Source organism: Bombina bombina, chromosome 6, assembly GCF_027579735.1.
Source record: "Bombina bombina isolate aBomBom1 chromosome 6, aBomBom1.pri, whole genome shotgun sequence".
NCBI lineage: Eukaryota > Metazoa > Chordata > Amphibia > Anura > Bombinatoridae > Bombina > Bombina bombina.
The window spans coordinates 457,526,079-457,543,410 of NC_069504.1; the positions used below are offsets into that span (position 1 = coordinate 457,526,079).

A 17,332-nucleotide genomic window follows, 5' to 3' on the forward strand; every position below is an offset into this window, starting at 1 on the left:
CTGCTCGCCTGCTTATAGGTCCCCACACACCTTGATTCCTTAGACTCTGATGAAGCGCATGTGCGCATGCGCGAAACGCGTCAGGTGTCCATCTGAATACTCACCTGTTTGGCACTTCTGCTGAATAAAATCAACTTTTGAACCAAGTTTTTTGTCTCCGGACTTCCCATTCCTTTCCCTCTTTGGGACACATCTACACTCCCTGAAAATACTGCTCTCAGCTTCGTGAGAGATTTACTAAGCTGTCCAGTACCCAATGAAGGAACTAAGCCTGTGTGCTCCAATAAACAGCGCTCTTGGTTAGAAAATGACTAACCAATAGGGAGGTGGAAGGGATTAAAAGCTTTTGCCATTGTGGTCTTTGCCTCCTCCTAATAGCGGGAATTAAATCTCGCATTTAAGGCTCTGTGGACTCCCATCATCTTATGAAAGAAATATAAATACCATGATCTTATATACTCAAACAGTAATTTAGCTATACATAAGCAATGGTTTTGGATTGCACACACATTAATGGTTTCTGATAGTTGTGGTAGGTGGCGCAAACCAAGTTGCTATTCCCAGAGTGTTTTACTATAAATAAGTTTGATATTAGTGGACTCAATCTATTGTAAAGGTTTTTAATGGGTCCTAGTTTTATATTCTCTTTTGGAAAAATGGATGTCGAAACTTATTTAGGAAATAAATATGATCCTTTATTAGAATATGGTAAATTTACCCAATATAGGTGATGCTAAACTACATATTAAACAGAGATTTATACAAATTCCTTTAAAGTTAATGGTTTCTGTTAAGATCACTATTACTGTACACCACCAACTGCTCTCATGCAGCCAATCACTTGGGAGCAAGGGCTTTCATTCACCCAAGTCTGATCAGTCCAGGGTGATTTTATGACTGCTGCTTATTAATTTGTGAATGCAGATTCGCATGGGCGAAGCTGCCTCTGCAGCTTTATAAATGGAGCTCATTGGCACACTTTATGTCTCCATCCTTATCGGTATAGTTTTGCTGCCATCAGGGCAAACTTAAAGCACCAGTAAATACAGTAGGTTTGTATAATCAACAATGGAAAACGCAATGAACTTCAAATGAGCAGTTTTCTGACAAGTTTCAAAGTTATGTCTATTTCCACTCCTCCTGTATCATGTGTCAGCCATCAGCCAATCACAAATGCATATATGTATATTCTATGAATTCTTGCACATGCTCAGTAGGAGTTGGTGACACAAACTGTAAATATAAAAAGACTGTGCGTATTTTGTTAATGGAAGTAAATTGGAAAATTGTTTAAAATGGCATGCTCTATCTGAATCAAAATACTAAAACGATTTAATAGCATTGTCTATTTAGGAAAAACGTTTTTTTTTTCTTACTTACCACAATCATTTCTGAGGGCTCCAACACAATGCATTCACAACCTCTTTTGCCACCAGACTGTTTTCCAAAGCTGAAAGTAGAAGTATAGAAAAATGAGTAAATAACCAATGGGCTGTAATCTATAGTTTGCTCACAAACTTTAACCCAAGACAGCCAATAAAAGATATATCCTCAGCAATGCTAACGTGATGTGAATTCTATGAAAGAGAACACATTAAATATGACAAGGGAACATGTTCAATAGATAGAATTGTAGGAGTTTAGCATGAAATTAATATCTGTTTGATAAACTTCAATTGATTGTCATGTTTAGCCAAGACAAGCTGCTTGTTGTATTTGCCCAGTCTGTCAGGTATTTTGTAGTATAAAACAGCCCTGAATTAAATACTGCATATTCAGTTATAGAAGGACATTTACAAATCAAAGATACTGCTGTTCTCATGCCTTATTCACTGGCTTTAAAGTTAATTGCAGAATCCATCAGTATCTCGAAAACTGTATTGATGGTAATTTGCTATTAGTATCACGCTCGGGAGCTATAACAGGTAACAAGATTCAAACAGAGACTGGCATTTTAATAAATAAAAAAAACAGGTTATTCTTCTATGTATGCTCCGTGTTTAAATCACAGCAAAGTGAAACATATGTTGTGTTATGAGGCATTAAATGAACCAGTATAGTCAATCATAGAGCTCTGAGCCTCAATAGTAAGATGAAGAAGGAAAGTAAAACAGGTACAATATGTGAGCATCAGAGATGGGGAAAACATAAATTATGCTTACTTGATAATTTCAATTCCTTCTGTATGAGGAGAGTCCACCGCATCATGCCTTACTGTTGGGAAATACTGAACTTGGGCACCAGGAAGATGCAAAGACACCCCAGCCAAAGTCTTAAATACTTCCCTCATATCCCAGTCATTCCGCCAAGGGAACAAGGGACAGTAGGAGAATATCAGGGTATAAATGGTGCCGGAAGAGAAAAACTAAGTTTGGTCTGCCCATCGGAGAATACGGGTGGGGGCCGTGGACTCTACGCATACAGAAGGAAATTAAATTATCAGGTAAGCATAATTTATGTTTTCCTTCTTAATATGAGGAGAGTCCACGGCATCAGTCCTTACTGTTGGGGAAACTATACCCAAGCTCTAGAGGACACTGAATGATAACGGTAGGGGTAAAAGAAAGGCAGACCCTAATCTGAGGTCACCATAGTCTGCAAAACCTTTCTCCCAAAAGTTGCTTCAGCCGAAGCAAAAACATCAAATTTGTAGAATTTTGAAAAAGTATGTAAGGACCAGGTAGCCACCTTACAAATCTGATCCATAGAGGCATTGTTCTTAAAGGCCCAAGAGGAAGCCACCGCCCCAGTGGAATGAGCCATAATCCTCTGAGGAGATCTAAGTCGCGCTGACTCGTAGGCTAAGCGTATAACACTCCTCAACCAAAAATATAAGGAAGTCTCAGAGGCCTTCAGACCTTTACGCTTCCCAGAGTAGATAACAAACAAGGAAGAAGTCTGTCTAAAATCCTTAGTAACTTGAAGATAAACCTTCAAAGCTCGAACCACATCCAGATTATGAAGTAAACGTTCCTTCGAAGAAGGAGGATTAGGACATAAAGAAGGAACCACAATCAGACACCACCTTAGGTAGAAAACCCAAGCGGGTACGTAGGACAGCCTTATCAGTGTGGAACACCAGATAAGGAGGCTCACATTGCAAGGCAGCTATCTCATAAACTCTGCGTGCTGACACAATAGCCAATAGAAAAAGAACCTTCCAGGACAACAAATTAATGAAAAGCGAATGCATAGGCTCACACGGAGCTCATTGCAAAAACTTAAGAACAAGATCTAAACTCCAAGGTGGAGCGTTAGATCCAAACGCAGGTCTGATCCTGATCAGAGCCTTAACAAAAGATTGCACGTCAGGGAGATCTGCAAGACTCTTGTGCAGCAAAACAGAAAGGGACGAAATCTGTCCCCTCAGGGAACTGGCAGAAAGGCCCTTCTCCAGACCCTCCTGGAGAAAGGAAAGAATCCTGGCAGCCTTGACCTTATGCCAGGCGAAACCACGCTCTTCACACCAGAATAAGTAAGCTCTCCACACCTTTTGATAGATGCGACGAGTAATAGGCTTACGAGCTTGAACGAGTCAATAACCCTCTCAGAGAAACCTCTCTTGGCTAAGACTAAGATTTCAATCTCCACGCATTCATCCTCAGAGAATCTAGATTTTGATGAACAAAAGGACACTGTTCAAGCAGATCCCTGCGACAAGGTAACTTACATGGAAGAGATGAGGACATCCCCACCAGGTCCGCGAACCACATCCTTCGCGGCCACGATGAAGCAATCAGTATCACTGATGCCTGCTCCTGCTTGATGCGGGCCTACACAAGGGAGAAGTGGTAACAGCGGAAAATGTAAATTAGATTGAACCTCCAAGGCACTGCTAATGCATCTATTAGCTCCACCTGAGGATCCCTGGACCGCGACCAATGTCTGGGTAGTATGGAATTGAGCCGGGACGCCATGAGATCTATCATCAGCGTCCCCCATCTGTTGCAAATCTCTGCAAACACCTCGGGATGGAGAGACCATTCCCCCGGATGAAAGGATTGTCTGCTGAGGAAATCCGCCTCCCAGTTGTCCACACCCAGAATGTGGATCGCTGACAGCAAGCAGTTGTGGGCCTCCGCCCACTCCAGAATCCGAGATTACTTCCCTTATTGCTAGGGAGCTCCTTGTCCCCCCCCCTGATGGTTGATGTAAGCCACCCAGGTTATGTTGTACGATTGGAATCTGATAAACTGAGACAAACCCAGAAGATGCCAAGCCTTCAGAGCATTGACGATCGCTCGAAGTTCCAAAATGTTGATCGGGAGGAGGAATTACTCTTGAGAACACAGACCCTGTGCCTTCTTGGCACCCCAAACAGCTTCCCATTCTGAGAAACTCGCGTCTGTAGTCACAATCTCCCAGGATGGTCTCAAAAAAGATGTCCCTTGAGACAGGTGATCTGAACAGAGCCACCAGGAGCAATTCTCTCGACCGGTTTTCCAGAGAAATCTGTTGAGACCGATCCGAATGATCGCCATTCCACTGTCTCAGCATGCACAGCTGAAGTGGTTTGAGATGGAATCTGGCAAAAGGAATGATGTCCATGCAGGGCACCATAAGACCAACTACCTCCATACACCGAGCCACAGAGGGTCTCAAGGAGGTCCGGAGAGCAAGACAACCGGAAGTTAGCTTGCAAAGTCTCTGGCCTGTAAGGAATATCCTCATGGATATGGAGTCTATTATAGTATCCAGGAATTCCACCCTGGTACTGGGAATAAGAGAACTCTTTTCTAAGTTTATCTTCCGAATTAGAAGAGCTTTCGAAATGGTCTTCTGCCATACAACAGGATGGTGCTTGAACCAAAATATCATCCAAGTATGGCACTACTGCTATACCTCTGGTTCTGGCCACTGCAAGCAGAGCCCCTAGAACCTTCGTAAAAACTCTTGGAGCAGTAGCTAGACCAAACAGAAGTGCAATAAACTGGAAGTGCAGGTTTAGGAATGCAAACCTTAGGAAATTGAAGTGTTCCTTGTGTATTGGAACGTGAAGTTAAGCATCCTTCAGATCTATTGTGGTCATGAACTGTCATTCCTTTACTAAGGAAAGGATGGACCTTATTGTCTCCATCTTGAACGAGGGGACAGATAGGAATTTGTTTAAGCACTTTAAGTCCAGAATCGGGCGGAAAGTTCCTTCCTTCTTTGGGACCACAAAAAGGTTTGAGTAGTAACCCAGACCTCTTTCTGCAAGAGGTACTGGGACAATGACTCACAGGGAGGAGATATCCCTCACACACCCCAGAAAGGCTTCTTTTTTTCTGGCCTTGAAGACAGGTTTGACAAGAAGAATTTGCCCCTGGGTGGATAACACTTGAAACCTATCCTGAATCCCTGAGCGATGACCTCCAGGACACGCAAGTCTTGCACGTCCCCAAAACCAAGCGTCCGAAAAGAGCGACAGTCTGCCCTCTACAAGATCCAGAGTCGGATCGGGGGCCGCCCCTTCATGCCGATTTTGTCTTGACGGGGCTTCTTGTTCAGCTTGGATTTATTCCAGGACTGAGCCGGCTTCCAAGTCCTCTTGGATTGCTCCGCTTTGCGGAAGGATTCCGACGTTGGCATTTATCCGAACGAAAGGAACAAAAATTAAGACCTTGTCCCTTAGGTTTGTTCTTCTTATCCTGCGGTAAAAAGGCACCTTTGCTTCCAGTAACCGTGGAGATAATTGAGTACAGGCCTGGACCAAATAGAATCTTTCCCTTAAATGGGAGGGAAAGAAGTCTTGACTTTGAAGCTATGTCCACAGACCAGGACTTTAGCCAGAGTGCCCTACAGGCTTGAACAGAAAAACCTGAAGCCTTGGCATTCAAGCAAATAATTTGCATATTTGCATCACAAATAAAAGAATTAGCCACTCTTAAGGCCTTAATTCTTTCCTGGATCACGTTGAGGGGACCCTCCACCTCGATCAACTCTGATAAGGAGTCGCTGCTGTAGGTAGCCGCTCCAGCAACCGCGGCAACAGCCACTGTCGGTTGAAACAAATATCCCATATGTTGAAACATCTTTCATAACAGAGTTTCTATCTTCTTATCCATGGGCTCTTTAAACGACAAACTATCCTCAAGCGGAATACAGTAGTAGTGCGTTTAAAAAGCGCCATCCACCTTGGGGATGGAACCCCACAACTCCAATTGAGAGTCCGGAAACGGGAACAACTTTTTAAAGGAAGAAGGGGAAAATGAAGAACCAAATCTTTCCCATTCATTCTTAATAATGTTCGCCATCTTTACGGGAACCGGGAAAGTATGTGGTACGACTCTGTCTTCGTCTACCTTAACTAATTTAGGAATCAAAGGTTCCTCAGGCAATTTGGGCTCTGGAACCTCTAACGTAGCCAAAACTTCCTTTAGCAGAAATCGTAAACGCTCAATCCTAAATCTAAAGTCTTGTTCCTCCGCAGCTGGAGGCTTAGAGGACGCAGATTCTGATCTAGAAAGAGCACACTCTGAAGTATCAGAGGCATCTTCATCATCGGATAATCTTGTATCAGATAAATCCAATAAGCTAGTAGATGACCTCTGGGAAGGATAGCAATATTTGACCTTTCGCTTGCGCTTAGCAGGGCGAGGTAAAGCACTAAAGGCCGCAGACACTGCCGTTTGTAACTGCTCAGTAAAGTCTGGCTGTAAAAGGGCCCTTCCAGATGGAGGATTAGGAATGCTACGGGAAGCTGCATGTGTTTACAGGAGATGACTGTAAGGTGCGCACCTCACGGGACAGAGACTCCTTAGAGGTGGATGGCTCAGTGGTATCAAACATATTAACTTTGACATGATTACTTTATCAAGGCATGTGGAACATAATTGAGCTGGCGGGGATACTGCGGCCTCCTCACAATATAGACAGGTATTAGACTTAGGTAAAGAGGGAGTACCCTCTAACGCATCAGAATCCTCCATAGCTTGCACTTATAAAGCAGACTATTGATTAATAATACAAAACGACACCTTTATACCCCCAATAGATGGGGCACTCACCACCTCCTATGACCCAGGCCAAACAGAGAAATCACTTTTTCTCCAGTAAACCGCACGGTCAGGAAAGAGGAAATCAGAGTAACCACACCTGGTCACATGGTGCGCAATGCAGGACCACCCCTGTTATAATAGAAAAAAAAAGTGCACCAAGCCTTTCAGGCTGCGCAGCTTCCAAAAACGAAAGTAAAAATCTGTACATTACAACATCTGTCTAAGCCTCATCTCACACATGTCACAGCATAATCAAATAAAATAATGTGATTAATCCCCCCTGTTCAGTAATCCCCCTCCAGAGACATTAACCCTTGATTCCATACAGATAAAAGGAGCCACACTGTGACCCTGTCTTCTTGCGTTACATGTGTATAAAAAAAATTAAAGATCTTACCAGAATTGATGCCGTGGAACAGAAACACAGCCTCTCAAGTTTGACAGTCTTGTAGCATCGCTCCTGACATGGACTTGAGTGATGAAAGCAGGTAGTGAAACTCATCAACACTGATTGCTTAGGAGCTGTTAATACGAGGCTGGATGGGTTCGCAGAAAGACTCTCCCTGCATCTCCAGACTCAAACATTCGTAAATGCTCTCACTGAGAGGCTGACAAGACTACTTAAAACTCCAGTCCCATTTCAAAGGGTAGATACCCTTCATAAGGAACTTCTCAGAATCTTCTGACACTTCTTTGCCTACCTCCTATGAATGACTGGGATATGAGGGAAGTAGGGGGGAGTATTTAAGCCTTTGGCTGGGGTGTCTTTGCCTCCTCCTGGTGGCCAGGTTCAGTATTTCCCAACAGTAAGAAATGATGCTGTGGACTCTCCTCATATTAAGAAGGAAAAGCTTTACATTAGAGAACTGCATTAAAGTTGGATATTACTTTATTGGAAGGAACAGATACAAATATGTTTAGCTAACCAGAGTTGCAAATTTATGTTTTTTTGACATGGGTAGCATTTATGTGACTATCGGCTAGATTACGAGTTTTGCGGTAAGAGCGGCTCGGTGCTAACTTGCAAGTTATTTCCACCGCTCACCTTCCTATAGCGCTGCTATTACAGGTTTTCATAAACCCGGCGTTAGCAGGCAATATTGCAGCGCTGAGCAAAATTGAGCTCCATAACGCACACAAATACCAGCGCTGCTTTGAGCTGGTTTTACGTGCTCATGCACGATTTTCCCAAAGACATCAATGGAAAGACCCGGCTAAAAAAAAGCCTAACACCTGCAATAAAGGAGCGTAAAGCTCTGTAACGCTGCCCCATTGACTCCTATGGGGAAAAAAAAGTTATGTTTACACCTAACACCCTAACATAAACCCCGAGTCTAAACCCCCCTAATCTGCCGCCCCTGACATCGCCGACACCTACCTACACTTATTACCCCTAATCTGCTGCCCCCAACACCGCCGACACCTACCTACACTTATTAATCCCTAATCTGCCGCCCCCTTGTCGCCGCCACCCACCTACACTAATTAACCCCTAATCTGCCGCCCCTAACATCGCCGCCACCAACATTACACTTATTGACCCCTAATCTGCCGCCCCCAACGTCGCCGCCACTATACTAAAGTTATTAAACCATAAACATAAGTCTAAACCTAACACCCACTAACTTTAATATAATTAAAATAAATCTAAATAAAATGTACTATCATTAACTAAATAATTCCTATTTAAAACTAAATACTTACCTGTAAAAAAAACCTAAGCTAGCTACAATAAAACTAATAGTTACATTGTATCTAGCTTAGGTTTTATTTTTATTTCACAGGCAAGTTTGTATTTATTTTAACTAGGTAGATTAGTTAGTAAATAGCTATTAACTATTTACTAGCTACCTAGTTAAAATAAATACAAATGTACCTGTAAAATAAAACCTAACCTGAGTTACACTAACACCTAACCTTACACTACAATTAAATAAATTACATTAAATACAATTAACTAAATTACAAAAAAAGAAATGATCAAAAATTTAAACTAGTTACACCTAATCTAATAGCCCTATGAAAATAACCCCCCCCCCCCCAATAAAAAAAACCCTAGTCTAAACTAAACTGCCAATAGCCCTTAAAAGGGCCTTTTGCGGGGGATTGCCCCAAAGAAATCAGCTTTTACCTGTAAAAAAATAATACAAACAAACCCACAACAGTAAAACCTACCAACCACATAACCATCCCCCCAAATAAAATCCTATCTAAAAAACCTAAGCTCCACTTTGTCCTGAAAAGGGCATTGTATGGGCATTGCCCTTTAAAAGGCATTTAGCTCTTTTTCTGCCCAAACCCTAAGAAAAAAATAAAACCCACCCAATAAACCCTTAAAAAAAACCTAACACTAACCCCTGAAGATCCACTTACAGTTTTTGAAGACCGGACATCCATCCTCAATGAAGCGGCAGAAGTCTTCATCCAAACGGGCCGAAGTCTTCATCCAAGCCGGCATCTTCTATCTTCATCCATCAGGCGCGGATCGGCTCCATCTTCAAGACATCCGGCGCGAAGCATCCTCTTCTGACGGCGGCTAACGAAGAATGAAGGTTCCTTTAAGGGACGTCACTCAAGATGGCGTCCCTTGAATTCCGATTGGCTGATAGGTGGCAGTTAGGGGAGGAGCTATATAGACAGCTCTGCTGTGGGTGATCTTCTTGCAGCTTCCTGTTGGGAAGGAGAATATCCCACAAGTAATGGATGAATCCGTGGACTGGAAACACCTTACAAGAGAAATTACTTTTTGAAAGCTGCGGTATTTACGTTGCATTCCGGCCAAAAAAGTGTGCGGTACACCTATACCTGCAAAACTCGTAATACCAGCGGTAGTGAAAAAGAGCCATAACGCTGCTTTTTCACTCATACCGCAAAACTCGTAATCAAGCCGTATGTTACTAGGCATTCAAAGAATCCAGGTGACATTATAAAACATTGCTATATAAACTCAAATTGTGTCAATATCTTAGACAGAGCATACAGCTCGAGTTGACATGAGGGTTATTCTATGTCTAATGTACAAAGGCAGGTTGCCTCGCCATTTTTGATTATTCTGAAAATTGGATACTGTTTTCTATTATCGTTCTTGAGCAAAACCCCAATAATTTTTCAGTTTAAAAAAAAATTCTCCTGAGATACAGGTAATGACTTGTTGCAAGGGTAGCATAAAAACATAATTTATGCTTACCTGATAAATTTATTTCTCTTGTGGTGTATCCAGTCCACGGATCATCCATTACTTGTGGGATATTCTCCTTCCCAACAGGAAGTTGCAAGAGGATCACCCACAGCAGAGCTGCTATATAGCTGCTCCCCTAACTGCCATATCCAGTCATTCGACCGAAACAAGCCGAGAAAGGCGAAACCATAGGGTGCAGTGGTGACTGTAGTTTAAATTAAAATTTAGACCTGCCTTAAAAAGAGAGGGCGGGCCGTGGACTGGATACACCACAAGAGAAATACATTTATCAGGTAAGCATAAATTATGTTTTCTCTTGTAAGGTGTATCCAGTCCACGGATCATCCATTACTTGTGGGATACCAATACCAAAGCTAAAGTACACGGATGAAGGGAGGGACAAGGCAGGCTTAAATGGAAGGAACCACTGCCTGTAGAACCTTTCTCCCAAAAATAGCCTCCGAAGAAGCAAAAGTATCAAATTTGTAAAATTTTTAAAAGGTATGAAGCGAAGACCAAGTCGCCGCTTTGGAAATCTGTTCAACAGAAGCCTCATTTTTAAAGGCCCAGGTGGAAGCCACAGCTCTAGTAGAATGAGCTGTAATCCTTTCAGGGGGCTGCTGTCCAGCAGTCTCATAGGCTAAGCGTATTACGCTCCGAAGCCAAAAAGAAAGAGAGGTTGCCGAATCTTTTTGACCACTCCTCTGTCCAGAGTAAACAACAAACAGTGTAGATGTTTGGCGAAAATCTTTAGTAGTTTAAAAGTAAAACTTTAAAGCACGGACCACGTCCAGATTATGTAAAAGGCGTTCCTTCTTTGAAGAAGGATTAGGACACAATGATGGAACAACAATCTCTTGATAAATATTCTTGTTAGAAACTACCTTAGGTAAAAACCCAGGTTTTGTACGCAGAACTACTTTATCTGAATGGAAAATCAGATAAGGAGAATCACATTGTAAGGCAGATAACTCAGAGACTCTCCGAGCCGAGGAAATAGCCATCAAAAACAGAACTTTCCAAGATAAAAGTTTGATATCAATGGAATGAAGGGGTTCAAACGGAACCCCTTGAAGAACTTTAAGAACCAAGTTTAAGCTCCATGGGGGAGCAACAGATTTAAACACAGGCTTAATTCTAACCAAAGCCTGACAAAAAGCTTGAACGTCTGGAACTTCTGCCAGACGCTTGTGCAAAAGAATAGACAGAGCAGAAATCTGTCCCTTTAAAGAACTAGCTGATTATCCTTTTTCCAAACCCTCTTGGAGAAAGGACAATATCCTAGGAATCCTAACCTTACTCCATGAGTAATTCTTGGATTCACACCAATAAAGGTATTTACGCCATATCTTATGGTAGATTTTCCTGGTGACAGGCTTTCGTGCCTGTATAAAGGTATCAATGACCGACTCGGAGAAGCCACGCTTTGATAAAATCAAGCGTTCAATCTCCATGCAGTCAGTCTAAGAGAAATTAGATTGAAAGGACCTTGTAGTAGAAGGTCTTGTCTCAGAGGCAGGGTCCATGGTGGAAAGGATGACATGTCCACTAGGTCTGCATACCAGGTCCTGCGTGGCCACGCAGGCGCTATCAAGATCACTGATGCTCTCTCCTGTTTGATCTTGGCAATCAGTCGAGGGAGCAGAGGAAACGGTGGAAACACATAAGCCAGGTTGAAGAACCAAGGCGCTGCTAGAGCATCTATCAGTGCCGCTTCTGGGTCCCTGGACCTGGATCGTAACAAGGAAGCTTGGCGTTCTGGCAAGACGCCATGAGATCCAGTTCTGGTTTGCCCCAACGATGAACCAATTGAGCAAACACCTCCGGATGGAGTTCCCACTCCCCCGGATGAAAAGTCTGACGACTTGGAAAATCCGCCTCCCAGTTCTCTAAACCTGGGATATGGATTGCTGATAGGTGGCAAGAGTGAGTCTCTGCCCAGCGAATTATCTTGGAGACTTCTAACATCGCTAGGGAACTCCTGGTTCCCCCTTAATGGTTGATGTAAGCCACAGTCGTGATGTTGTCCGACTGAAATCTGATGAACCTCATGGTTGCTAACTGAGGCCAAGCTAGAAGAGCATTGAATATTGCTCTTAACTCCAGAATATTTATTGGGAGGAGTTTCTCCTCCTGAGTCCATGATCCCTGAGCCTTCAGGGAATTCCAGACTGCACCCCAACCTAGAAGGCTGGCATCTGTTGTTACAATTGTCCAATCTGGCCTGCGAAAGGTCATACCTTTGGACAGATGGACCCGAGATAGCCACCAGAGAAGAGAATCTCTGGTCTCTTGATCCAGATTTAGCAGAGGGGACAAATCTGTGTAATCCCCATTCCACTGACTGAGCATGCATAGTTGCAGCGGTCTGAGATGTAGTCGCGCAAATGGCACTATGTCCATCGCCGCTACCATCAAGCCGATTACTTCCATACACTGAGCCACCAAAGGGCACGGAATAGAATGAAGAACACGGCAAGATTTTAGAAGCTTTGATAACCTGGATTCTGTCAGGTAAATCTTCATTTTTACAGAATCTATCAGATTCCCTAGGAAGGAGACTCTTGTGAGTGGGGATAGAGAACTCTTTTCCTCTTTCACCTTCCACCCATGTGACCTGAGAAATGCCAGAACTATGTCCGTATGTGACTTGGCAATCTGAAAGCTTGACGCCTGTATCAGGATGTCGTCCAGATAAGGGGCCACTGATATACCTTGCGGTCTTAGGACCGCCAGAAGCGATCCTAGAAACTTTGTAAAGATTCTTGGAGCTGTAGCTAACCCGAAGGGAAGAGCCACAAATTGGTAATGCCTGTCCAGAAAGGCAAACCTTAGGAACCGATGATGATCTTTGTGAATCGGTATGTGAAGGTAAGCATCCTTCAAATCCACTGTGGTCATGTACTGACCCTCCTGGATCATAGGTAGGATGGTCCGAATAGTTTCCATTTTTAACGATGGAACTCTGAGGAATTTGTTTAAGATCTTTAGATCCAAAATGGGTCTGAAGGTTCCCTCTTTTTTGGGAACCACAAACAGATTTGAATAAAAACCCTGTCCCTGTTCTGACTGTGGAACTGGACAGATCACTCCCATAACTAGGAGGTCTTGCACACAGCGTAAGAATGCCTCTTTCTTTATCTGGTTTACAGATAATCTCAAAAGGTGAAATCTCCCTTGAGGAGGGTAAGCTTTGAAGTCCAGAAGATATCCCTGAGATATGATCTCCAACACCCAGGGATCCTGAACATCTCTTGCCCATGCCTGGACGAAGAGAGAAAGTCTGCCCCCTACTAGATCCGTTACCGGATAGGGGGCCATTCCTTCATGCTGTCTTAGAGGCAGCAGCAGGCTTTCTGGCCTGCTTGCCTTTGTTCCAGGACTGGTTAGGTTTCCAGCCCAGCTTGGATTGAGCAAAAGTTCCCTCTTGTCTTGTAGCAGAGGAAGTTGATGCTGCACCTGCCTTGAAGTTTCGAAAGGCACGAAAATTAGACTGTTTGGCCTTTGATTTGGCCCTGTCTTGAGGAAGGGTATGACCCTTACCTCCAGTAATGTCAGCAATAATTTCCTTCAAACCAGGCCCGAATAGGGTCTGCCCCTTGAAGGGAATGTTAAGTAATTTAGACTTTGAAGTCACGTCAGCTGACCAAGATTTAAGCCATAGCGCCCTACGCGCCTAGATGGCGAATCCAGAATTCTTAGCCGTTAGTTTAGTCAAATGAACAATCACGTCAGAAACAAAAGAATTAGCTAGCTTAAGTGTTCTAAGCTTGTCAAGTATTTCAGTCAATGGAGTAGCTGTCTGAAAGGCCTCTTCCAGAGACTCAAACCAGAACGCCGCAGCAGCAGTGACAGGCGCAATGCATGCAAGGGGCTGCAGGATAAAACCTTGTTGAATAAACATTTTCTTAAGGTAACCTTCTAATTTTTTATCCATTGGATCTGAAAAAGCACAACTGTCCTCGACAGGGATAGTGGTACGCTTTGCTAAAGTAGAAACTGCTCCCTCCACCTTAGGGACCGTCTGCCATAAGTCCAGTGTGGTGGCGTCTATTGGAAACATTTTTCTAAAAATAGGAGGGGGGGAAACGGCACACCGGGTCTATCACACTCCTTATTAATGATTTCTGTAAACCTTTTAGGTATTGGAAAAAGATCAGTACACACCGGCACTGCATAGTATTTATCCAGTCTACACAATTTCTCTGGTACTGCAATTGTGTCACAGTCATTCAGAGCAGCTAACACCTCCCCAAGCAATACACGGAGGTTCTCAAGCTTAAATTTAAAAGTAGAAATATCTGAATCAGGTTTCCCCGAATCAGAAATGTCACCCACAGACTGAAGCTCTCCTTCCTCAGCTTCTGCATTTTGTGACGCAGTATCAGACATGGGCCTTAAGGCATCTGCGCGCTCTGTACTACGTCTAACCCCAGAGCTATCGCGCTTTCCTCTGAATTCTGGCAGTCTGACTAATACCGCTGACAGGGTATTATCCATGATTGCCGCCATGTCCTGCAAAGTAATCGCTATGGGCGTCTTTGATGTACTTGGCGCCATTTTAGCGTGAGTCCCTTGAGCGGGAGTCAAAGGGTCTGACACGTGGGGAGAGTTAGTCGGCATAACTTCCCCCTCGCCAGAATCCTCTAGTGATAAATGTTTTAAAGATAAAAGCTGATCTTTATTGTTTAAAGTGAAATCAATACATTTAGTACACATTCTCATATGGGGTTCCACCATGGCTTTTAAACATAATGAACAAGGAGTTTCCTCTATGTCAGACATGTTTATACAGACTAGCAATGAGACTAGCAAGCTGTGCCTTTAAGGGAAACAAATTTTGCTAAAATTTGAAATAACAGTGAAAAAAGGCAGTTAAACTAATGAAATTTTTACAGTGTATGTAACAAGTTAGCAGAGCATTGCACCCACTTGCAAATGTATGATTAACCCCTTAATACAAAAAACAGATTAACAAATTGAAAAAAACGTTTTTTAAACAGTCACAACAACTGCCACAGCTCCACTGTTGCTTTACCTTCCTCAATATATGACTTTTGAAGCCTTTTGAGCCCTTCAGAGATGTCCTAAAGCATGCAGGGGACTGCTGAGGGAAGCTGAATGTCTCTGTCAGTAATTTTAACTGCGCAAAAAAGCGCTAAAATAGGCCCCTCCCACTCATATTACAACAGTGGAAAGCCTCAGGAAACTGTTTCTAGGCAAAAATCAAGCCAGCCATGTGTAAAAAACTAGGCCCCAATAACTTTTATCAACAAAGCATATATAAAAACGATTAAACATGCCAGCAAACGTTTTATATTGCACATTAATCAGAGTATATACCTCTGATAGCAAGCCTGATACTAGTCGCTATTAAATCACTGTATTTAGGCTTAACTTACATTAATCCGGTATCAGCAGCTTTTTTCTAGCAAATTCCATCCCTAGAAAAACTTAAACTGCACATACCTTATTGCAGGATAACCTGCACGCCATTCTCCCTCTGAAGTTACCTCACTCCTCAGACATACGTGAGAACAGCAGTGGATCTTAGTTACTTCTGCTAAGATCATAGAAAAACGCAGGCAGATTCTTCTTCTAAATGCTGCCTGAGATAAAATAGTACAACTCCGGTACCATTTAAAAACAAACTTTTGATTGAAGAAAAAACTAACTATATTACACCACTTTCCTCTTACTACCTCCAGCTATGTTGAGAGCTTGCAAGAGAATGACTGGATATGGCAGTTAGGGGAGGAGCTATATAGCAGCTCTGCTGTGGGTGATCCTCTTGCAACTTCCTGTTGGGAAGGAGAATATCCCACAAGTAATGGATGATCCGTGGACTGGATACACCTTACAAGAGAAATAGCGTTTTCAGGGCATTTTTGGATTGGTCATATTTGTTTTTTAATAAGAGCTCAAAAGCTCCACTTGATGTCTTTGGAAAATTCCTTACCTTTTTAATTTTATATTTAAAATGACATTCCAGCCAAAATTGTAATCTACATGGATGCACTTCAGTTTTGAATAGAACCATTATTGATATATACACTTATTTGCAAAAATGCTTCTAATAAAAGCTATAGCTGTTTCAAAAGTGTATTTAAGTATGCACCGTGCACCAGCATTTTAAACACAGCACTTGCTCAGAGAGCCTAAAGGTGCTTGTACCACCTGGTAATGACTCAATTTGTTAATTGCTGACATGATACAAGTCCCACTGGCAGTTGCAGTATCTAAAATGCTAGTGCACTGAGAATATCTAAATATGCTTCACAAGCACGTGCAGAGAAAAAAATGTTAACACAAAAACAGTGATTACTTTAACTAGAAGCATTTTTGCTAATTCATGTATATTGCAAATATGGTTCTATTGATAGATGCAATTCATCTATGTGCATTTAAATCTTGAGCAGAATGCCCCTTTAAGTTCTGTGATTTGTTAAGCCTTTGTAACTATGTCACTGTCTAAATATGACTAAACAAACCTCCATTTTCTACATATTTAGGCCTTCAAAATTCAGTGAAAAAACAGCTAGTAACAACTTGATTTTCTTTTCCTGGGTTACTTTTCCATGGGTAGTATGTGTGAAAGAAATAACAGCTTGTTAAAATATATATATATATATATATATATATATATATATATATATATATAAATCCAAAACAGAATGCACTCCAGACGTCCGCAGTCAGCAGCCCAGGGTGCAGCAAAGCAATGTATAAAGAATAAAAAATCAGAGCGCACTCCTTTTAACAATACCTCACTTTATTAGTGAACGTTTTCGGACCAAAAAAGTCCGTCCTCAGACAAAAAAGCGTTTGTAGCAAAAGGTAATTCCTTTGATATTTGATCTACAATTATCATACATTTCTAAAATGGATACAATGTGATTGGTTACTGTATGCTGCAGACTTGCTTTTGACTCCAACCACTTCACCATACCACCTACACCATCACATGGACCTATGCCATGAGAAGTGGCCAATAAGTGCTTCTCCACTATCAAACCAAAGGAGTCTTCGTGGAGGCAAAGGTTTGTAACTTTTTCCCTATTCTTAAACCGTGTCACAGAGCCATTGGAAAAGTAAATGAGTTTAACTATGCCAGAGTGTGATGATTTGATATGCTGGAGAATCCGTTTCTGAAAAGAATAGAAGGATACAGTTG

General features: G+C 42.4%; 1 protein-coding gene across 1 annotated transcript in view; it reads right to left on the bottom strand.

The window, feature by feature from the left end:
- Positions 1–17,332, bottom strand: part of RAPGEF6 (Rap guanine nucleotide exchange factor 6) — an 899,247-nt gene that overhangs the window by 443,401 nt on the left and 438,514 nt on the right. The window contains exon 5 of the mRNA XM_053717222.1: positions 1,381–1,450. Within this exon, the coding sequence (XP_053573197.1) occupies positions 1,381–1,450 (70 nt within the window). The remainder of the gene's footprint in view (positions 1–1,380; positions 1,451–17,332) is intronic.